Source organism: Sycon ciliatum, chromosome 4, assembly GCF_964019385.1.
Source record: "Sycon ciliatum chromosome 4, ocSycCili1.1, whole genome shotgun sequence".
Classification (NCBI taxonomy): Eukaryota; Metazoa; Porifera; class Calcarea; order Leucosolenida; family Sycettidae; genus Sycon; species Sycon ciliatum.
Genome location: NC_088646.1, coordinates 20,497,226 through 20,506,277, shown reverse-complemented (window position 1 = coordinate 20,506,277; position 9,052 = coordinate 20,497,226). Strand labels below are relative to the sequence as shown.

The 9,052-nt window shown below is 45.3% G+C and overlaps 1 protein-coding gene across 1 annotated transcript; it reads right to left on the bottom strand.

Annotated features, from left to right (window-relative positions):
- Positions 1 to 5,882: 5,882 nt before the first annotated feature.
- LOC135813452 (zinc metalloproteinase-disintegrin-like EoMP06) lies at positions 5,883 to 8,515 on the bottom strand. Its single transcript, XM_065326546.1, has one exon. The coding sequence runs from the start codon at positions 8,403 to 8,405 to the stop codon at positions 5,883 to 5,885; it is 2,523 nt and encodes an 840-aa protein (XP_065182618.1). The 5' UTR covers positions 8,406 to 8,515.
- Between the last annotated feature and the right edge of the window lie 537 nt (positions 8,516 to 9,052).

The following is a 9,052-nucleotide window of genomic DNA, read 5'->3' as shown; positions in this document are numbered from 1 at the left end:
TGTACACAATTTCTTCACATTTTAATAATAATATAATAATCTTTATTTCAGGATTACCCAAAGGCTGACGCCTATCGGGGGACCTCCTTTTGTGCCTATACAATGAACATTGGAGTTGGGAAAAGAGAAAGTAGGCCTTGACGGATTATGCTAATATTTTCGTGAAATTATGCTTTTCGCATTGCTGAAAAAATGCAGAATTATGCTATTTTTATGCTAAAAGTTACCATATTATGCCGCATTATACTCACATATGCTGCTAATGCAAAATGGTTCTGTGCAAAATAACAAGGGAATTTTTTTGTAGAGGGCGTTGTACTGTAGTAGCAAAAGTTCAACGGGGTCAACGCATCGTCCGACCATCACTGATTGTAGTGGACTGGACATAATATTATTATTATTATTATCAAGGGAGTCGTAAACCTACAACTTCCTAGTGCATCTACTTGTACTTGTATGGAATTTGATGCGAACAGGCGGATTATTACAATTTGATGCGATTCGTATGCAATTTGCCTCGAATTATGCGATTATTCGATTTTGGTAGGAATTATGCGAAAAATTATGCTAGCATAATCCGTCAAGGCCTAAGAGAAAGTGTGCAAAGGGAGTTCGGAAAAAGATAGATGCTGTATAAAAGATACAGCGAAAGAACAAGCAGTGTAAATCAATGATTGCACATCAAAGGGATACCAGTACAGTCGAACTGATTATTATTATTATTATTTATTATTGCATCATCATCTCCTGGCAAGCAATGCCAATATTGAATGAGAGAGGGGTGATAGCCAACCACGGCCAAATCAACAACAGAAAAGTAGTAGACATACATGTATAAGAAAGAAGATAATTCAAAAGAAAGAAGATAACTCAAGAGATACGAATTACACAGTGGCCCAGAACAAGTGCATACCTAGCGAAGTAAAGTAGCAAAAGTGGAAAGTCTTTGGCAAGTCTTGAGGTCCTGTGACAGCAACGACCAATGTGTATAATATTATGCCAAAAATAGAGGAGACTTCAGAAGAGTGGCTATGCGAGAGATAGCGAAGCAGAGAGAGTTTCGGGTAGCTGAGGACTGATGAAACCAGCTGGATAAAACATGAGGTGGGGCAAGACCAAGACGAATTTTATGAATTAGTTTACATGATGAAAGCCTGAGCCTGTTAGAGAGAGGGCAGCTGGATGCGATGGCATAGACAGTATGAGAGGGCATCAAACGGGGAATAGCAAAGACAGCGAATTATCGCTGAATTATCGAGACGATTCGTGAGCGATGTGCGGATGCCAGCCCAAATGGAGGAACAGTAGTCAAATACAGGCAGAACATAGCATTTATGCAGCATTAAACGGCAATCACGGGGGAAATGAGATAAGTGAGAGGAGAGGAAGCCAACAATAGAACTTGCACGTTTCTCCAGATACGTAATGTGGGGATCAAAGGACAGATGCTGATCCAGGATAATCCCAAGGTGTTTGTGCTGATCGACTATTGAGAGACAGGTACGGTCATCAGGGAACGTGAAAGGCGAGGGACTTAATACAGACAAGTCACTATTGGGGCGAGGAGGAAAGCAGAGAATAGCGGTTTTTGATGTGTTTGGCTTCACTGATAACATGACAATGGTCTGAGTCCTTTTTTCATGACAATCATGTGTTCTTTGGGTCTTTTTGATGAAGAATATCCAATAACATGTACATGTGCATGTAAACGCATAATTGGCTGTTTTCTCGAGCATCTTGCGAGCATCCGCTAGAGCATAATCTGGTCATTTCCCGAGCGTAATCCGATTACCCCTACCCGTAGAGACTTTTCAACTTAGTTCTCTTCATGTGAAAATCCTACATGTATTACCAAAAGTAAATAATTCACTGGTTTGAGGGTAAGACGCAAACGGGAAAAGTCTGAAGAAAACATTGACTTTCACCACTAGGACTAGAACCAGGGACCCTCACTTGGCCAGCGATGCTCTATAGCCTTTTCGACTGCCCAGGAAGAGCACAAAGCGTCACTCTGCAGCTCTTCAGTCGTCTTCATCCGTCAGTAAGCATTGGCGGATAATGCTCGAAAAGGTGGCAGATTCTGCTCGAAAAGCAGTGCATTTGGCAGAACCATACAAACCTTATGGCGGGCAATTCCTCGAATTCTGCTCCATTTCTTTATCCACATGCCAAACATGCATGAAACTTACCAGAAAAAGTACCGAATTCTGCCAATTTTTCTGCCGGCATTATCCGCATATGCCTATCCGTCAGACAAGCTGTAGCCGACTCTCCCTACAATATTGCACGATTCTTGCAATTGGAGAAACTGTTATGAAGTTTCGAACACAGACTTGAAACATGATAAATTGCTACTATTATCATGGATGCAGCTAATGGGATTTCGGTCTTTGACCACTTGGTGGTGGGTCTGATCTACTCACCTCCCACCGTTTAGGCGCTGCATCTGCGCCTTTGATCCTAGAGGGTGGTGGCGTTCCCACGGCGGATGCGGAAAACTCGGCTTCCAGCCGAGTCTCACGCGAACCGTGAAATTTATTATTATTTTTTTTATTTTATTATGTGAACTCTCATTACACTGGTATGCAGTATTACCTTCCACATAGTTAGTCTAGCATGGCGTCATATATTTATCTCAATTCAGTGTTTTCCGAAGAATAATAAAAAATAAAAAATAAAAAAGCCAGATGACGACCTAGGCTACACAGTATCAAACAGCGCCAGGCGCCCCCAACATCTACTCCCGCCTGCTAGGGCCAGCACACACACACCCGTGCCACCTTTCTCGTTGTCACCACTGGCACATGGAACTCCCTCCCAGCTGCCATTCGTACTGTATCCAGCCCAAGATGTTTTATCGCTCTTGTCCGCACTCACTTTGCTATCACCCGTTATGAGCCCTCTGGTTTCATTCCACGTAGAGTAACGATGTCACAGAGCACTGTGACAGTGATTACTACCACCCCGCATCTTTCTATCTTTTATTTTTATTTTTCTCCTCAGCTTCTTCTTCTTCTTCATAAGCTGTTGACGGAGACTCCCTCGATTTAGGCTAAGGCCTGTGGAGAATCCAGAAATGCAAATAGTTCTACAATACAATACAATACAAAACCTCGCTGCCTCATCAATGAGAAGAATTTCGTCCTTCGAGATGAAATGCTTCCGCCGACTCTTAGGAGTAACATACCACGACCGGCGTACCAACCAATCTATCCTGGAAGAAATCAATGGCATCATCGGAGCAAGGATGCGGCTAGCGAACGAAGTCAAGAAATTTAAGTTGATGTGGTTTGGTCATGTTACGAGACATGGCGTTTTCTCCAAGCCCTCAGAGTCCTGCAAGGATCAACTCTTGGATCTCGACCGAGACTCAGAGGAAGGCCCGCGGCATCATGGATTTCTAACATCGAAAGTTGGACGGGTCTTCCCTTGCATGCTCTCTCGCATGCAGCACACGATAGAGTTGGATTCAGAGACATCATTCACAATTCTCTCGCTGATTAATGCCTCTACGATCACCTTGTGATTATGAGTTATACATACATGTACATACATGTACATACATACATACATACTTGTCTATACACTCAATCTGCGGACAGCACTACTAGCACTACTAGTCTATACATATAGTGTGAATTGAACCGTTTGCCTATTTTCGTCCCTGCTGCTAGGGAGTACATGTATACCTATCCAATCCACCTAGCATGGTCCCCACCCCATGGCTTTGGTATCAGAATCGCACCCACCAGCATCAAAATTCAGTGAGCGGCAGCTTATCAGCACCTGATTAGTTATCTAACTATCTTCTTCTCGGTTCTGTTTGTCCGCTTATTTTTATATATTTTTCTTTTCTCTTATTATCAGTGGGACCATTGTCATTAGATTTAGGCCTGTTTTGGAACTCCACTCTAAATAAAGCCAAACAACAACAACAACAACAACAACCTCCCACCCTCCAGAACCGATCGCTGGAAAGACTCCCCACTGTACAAGTCCCTAGAATACTACAATGCCCTCCCTGCTAGCATTCGTGACGTCTCCTCCCGACCTGCTTTCAAACAAGAAATCTGCTCACTGCTGATTAACTCAATCTGCTCCTGCAGCGCTCACCCTCTCCCATACTTGTAAAGTTCAAAGTGATGTAAATCACTTTCCAACTGTTTAACCCACAATCTCACCTTCTCATAAATTTATCTCTTATTGGCGATGGTGCCATCGTGAGAATAAAGAATTCAACAACAACAACAACAACAACAACAACAACAACAACAACAACAACAACAACAACAACAACAACAACAACAACAACAACAACAACGCGAGAATAAAAGAATTCAAACAACAACAACAACAACTTTCTCTTATTGGCCACAGGCCATCGTGAGAATAAAAGAATTCAAACAACAACCTGCAGATATTGTCCTATCGGGAGTGACTAGTAACAGATTCCTTTCATGAATCCAGCACTTGAAAATTGGGTTCCCATTAAAAATACCATAAGCTCATGCGTATGGGGGGGGGCTCCATCAACAGTATGTGCATAACTCTTGGTAATACCAAAAGTACATAACCCAACATGACTTTTTTCTTTCTTTCTTTTTTAACTACAAGGGGTCACAGTATGTACTCTTGGTACTACGGTAATAGCAAGAGTACATAACCCAGTTAAGGTTTCAGGTTTTTAGACTCTTTGGCAATACTTGTAGAAGACGATCTTAGGGAGGGGGTTATGTACTCTTGGTGAATGGTGATAGCAAGAGTAGAATTAATTATTATATTTTGAAGTATTAAAGGTTATTTACTCTGCTGGGATGACGACTACTATAAAACCGAGGCGTAGCTGAGGTTTTTTTATAGACAGTGTTTATGGAGATACAAACCCCAGTTATAGATAACAGGAATTAGTGGGGGTTAATATGAGCTGGGTATAATATAATAGTTATATTGAGCATAATATTGCTGAAAACAAACACGAAAACGAAAAAACGGACAACTTTGCCAATTCAGATAGAGAATAATCTCAGAATATACATGTAAAGAGTTCTGGAAGTGACGGCATTCAGTAGTACACAGGATGCTAAATCTGAACATTTACTGATATTGCAAACATCAGCTTGAGATCTGTTTGATCCCTGGTAAGTGCATTCATTCAACTTGAATACGGAATATCGCGGACTAGGTCTACGACCCGTTGAACTCCACAGTTCCAATGCCAGCGTCATTGCTCAGCCAGGACTACCTAACACACATACACAGATGGGAAAAGTCAGTTACCAGTGGTTACACAGGATACGCTGGTAATGTGCCATCTACTGATAAGAAACCTTCACCATTTCCGCCCATAACCTGGGAGTGTTGGATGTCTCTAGGAATAGGTGGCAACACACACAGAACAGGAAATACTACAAAGAACACTGTTGACTATGCCTCATGACAAGTTCGATTCAGCCGCCCGTGGCAAGATTCGGAGAAGGCTGACCCAGAACCTGTTTCAGTTTGCGCAAGAATAGGTGTTGCACGGTAGTTGCCAGCTTTCAACACTGACCCCATCAGTTCTGCAAGTCTTGCCGCCATTGGATGGTTCAGGGTTGCTGCATGTGCGTTCAAGGACATGAGTTCCACCTCCGCATGTATGTGAGCACTCGGATAATGCCCAGTCTGACCAGTTGCCATTGACGGCCGGTGCGGTGGGACATGGAACACGGTTGCATGGTTGCCGGTTGCTAGGTATGCCATGACATGGTTTGCCACCATTACTTGGCGTAGGATTGTTACAGGTCCGAGTTAGTGTCTTTACACCACCTGTGCCACAGGTCTGGGAGCATTGCGTCCGCACTGTCCAAGGACTCCATCCACCATCCACGGGACAAGCTTCTGTTTCACATATTTCCCTCGTGGTTCCAGTACCAGGACATCGTGATCCACCATTGGATGGTGATGGGTTGTTGCATGTACGTTGGCGAGAACGAGTTCCAGCTCCGCATTCTAGACCATGCACTCCATTTTGCCCAGTTACCATTGACAGGTGTGGCACATTGAACGCGGTTGCATGTTTCCCTGTCACTAGTTGCACCACGGCATACCGCACCACCATTACTTGGCGGAGGATTATCACAGTCCCGAGTGCGTGTCCTTACACCACTTGTACCACAGGATTGGGAGCAGCCTGACCACACTGTCCAAGGACTCCACCGACCATTAACAGCACCACTAGTTGCACGTGAGCAGTCAGCACCTGTCCAGCCACGGTTACACAAGCATGAGTTGAGAGTTGTGCACACACCATTTCCTGCACACACCCTACCACGACTTGATGGACATGGTGTAATGCCAAGTGAACTTATCGATCTGCAACGTGAGCTGACACAAAGCGAGCTTGATCCACATGGAGAACCATCGGCCACTAAGCTGAAATCGACCATGTCCGAAGTTAGCGGGATTGTAGTTGATTTGCAGACGACTGTGCCTTGGCTATATCTTATTGTGATAGTGCTTGTTCGGCTTGATGACGAGATTATGGCAAAGGCTGCTCCGCCGGTACATTGAAGGAGACCGCAAGAGCCCCGTTGGTTTTGATCGTAGCAGATCTGAGGAGCAACGGCTGCAGATGTTCCCCATGTTCTCTTGCACTGAGTATCGTGAGTGTTGCATTGTCCATTGTAGCAAAATGATGCCAATGACCCCGAGCCGCAAATCTGGCCGTTCTGTGCAAATATATCATTGGGACAAGTGTGTGTCAGGCCTGAACATGTCTCAGCTACGTCGCAGCTGTTCACAGCAGAGCGGCAGAGTGTACCCGGAGTCCGATAGCGGCAGTTTTGACAGCATGGACCATCGCTGCATTGAGAACCGGTGGTGAAACGACATGTAGCTGGATTACAACATGTTGTTGTGCACTGTGCTGCTGTACCACAATCACATTGCTCGGTGCCCTCCACAAAACCATTGCCGCATACCGGGTCACCAAATAGTGTTGTTGGCTTGTTGCTAAGGCAGTGACCAGCACCATGTGATAGAAATGTGCTGAGATCAGAGCGGCTGCAGCTGGACCACGAATTCGGTGGAAGATGGCCGGCTTCTCCAGCCATGACACAACCACCAGTCCAAGACGTGGCAGTGCAATCACAGCCATGTCTATCATCATGCTTCATTCCAAGATTGTGACCCATTTCATGTGCGATTATGGCTGCTACCGCTGAGAAAGCTGATGCTGTGTCTTGGTTGACACCTCCAGATCTAGTCGGTGAGCATATTTCAGCGATTGTTGCCTGGCCAATGGTGTCACCATCAAAGTCACGTCCAGTCATGAGTTGGGCATTGTCATGGTGAATACGACCCACAAGCTTATCCACTCTGTACTTCAGGAAATTGGTAAGCATTATGCCTGCATCGCTTGATGTGGTAAAGCCGTCTCTTCTGTTGAAAACCTCCACAGCTACCAGAGCCACACGGATATTCAGTTTTCTGTAGAGCGAGTCAACGAAATTAGTGACAGAACGAGCACGGTTTGTAGCAACGGTCATGTCCTGATTTACTATCTTGCTCCTGAAGAGTGTTACATCCAGCACAATTAGTAGCTCCACATAGTGCTCGGTCGATGAGGAAGTCTGGCGTTTAGTGCGTTGGTGAATGTGCATGGTGTCCTTGTCCACATTCAGAATGCCCTGTGCTAGGTCTAGTGGTGATGCATGGTCTTGGCTTTTGTTAGTTGATACACCACAACTCCCGAAGTGAATTTTCTCTTTCGAGTCACCCGCTTTGTAAACAGCATGAAGGTGGGTGCCATTGGGAGTGGGTTCCTTGGTCAGTGGTTCAATGAAAAAGGTCCTCTCCATTGTCCAGTGACCAGCTGGTCCTATGCCAAATGATCCAGAAATTCCATTGCATGTATTGATTACAGCATGACTTGCTCCATGACTAAATCCATCCATCTCACCCTGGTAATAGCAGTTGACAGCATCATGATCCACAACAAGCTCTCCATTCGCTTTGAAGTAGCGTACTTGTGTGCCAACCGGTAACAGCATAGTGTTTAACTCCAGCTGCAGGCGAAATGTCTTCCCAAAGGCCTGGATGTCAAAGTTGGTGGAAGGTGGGTGGCTATAGTTGTCGTCTCCATGAGTCGCTCGACGTTTCCGAACTCCGTGCAGGTGGTGAGCCGTGTCAACATGTACTGTCTCATAGCGGTGTGCAAGTTGTCGAAGGCGCTCATGGCCAGAAGCTAATTCTTGATCATAATCCACGGAATGTGAAGACTGTACAGCCGTTAGTGTGACGAGAAGGACAATCACTGGAAGTAGTCGCCTTGGGCAACGGCCAGGGAGTGATTTCAGGGAATTATCGGTATACATGGCCATTTCATCCGGCACTTCAGTACCACAGAAGCCTGAGGTGTTTGACATTGTGCCACGGTGATCAAATTAGCCACCTTACATCTACGACAAGAGACTCCACTATGTTGAAAGAGACAGCAAAGGAACGTGTTCACTACCAGCCAAGTTGCTTTCCCACTGCTTAGGGCGCGTTCAGACTACCGTGAACCCCGTCAAACCGTGAATGCCGATAAACCGTGAAGGACATTCACACTACCGATAACAAACTGACGTGACCGTGAAGTTTTCAGCTCTCACCGCGGCACTGACAAGGGATTTTCCCTTTTTTTCGCAGCGCGCATGCAGCCTGAGCACTTTTTTACTGCCGGTAAAAGTTTACTGCCGCATCAGCCGCGGCAGTAAAACTTTCCCACCGGTAACGTGCCAGTAACGTCACGTGATCAAATCACCTTGGCGACTTTCCCTATCGGTCACTTTTTATCGGTAGTCTGAACGCGCCCTTAGATGGTATTGGAAAGGCTTTCTGTCTAAAGCCTTTCCATACTGGTGCTCGATGTTTTCAGTTTGGGGACACCAAAATTAGTGTACCGCTAAAGACACGTGGTCGACACGTTGTTGACACTTTGTTGACACTTTGTTGACACGTGACCCAATAACCGGCCTACCAAGGGCCTTTGGGGACCGCTAACAGCAACTGTGGAACAGTGCAGTGCCCT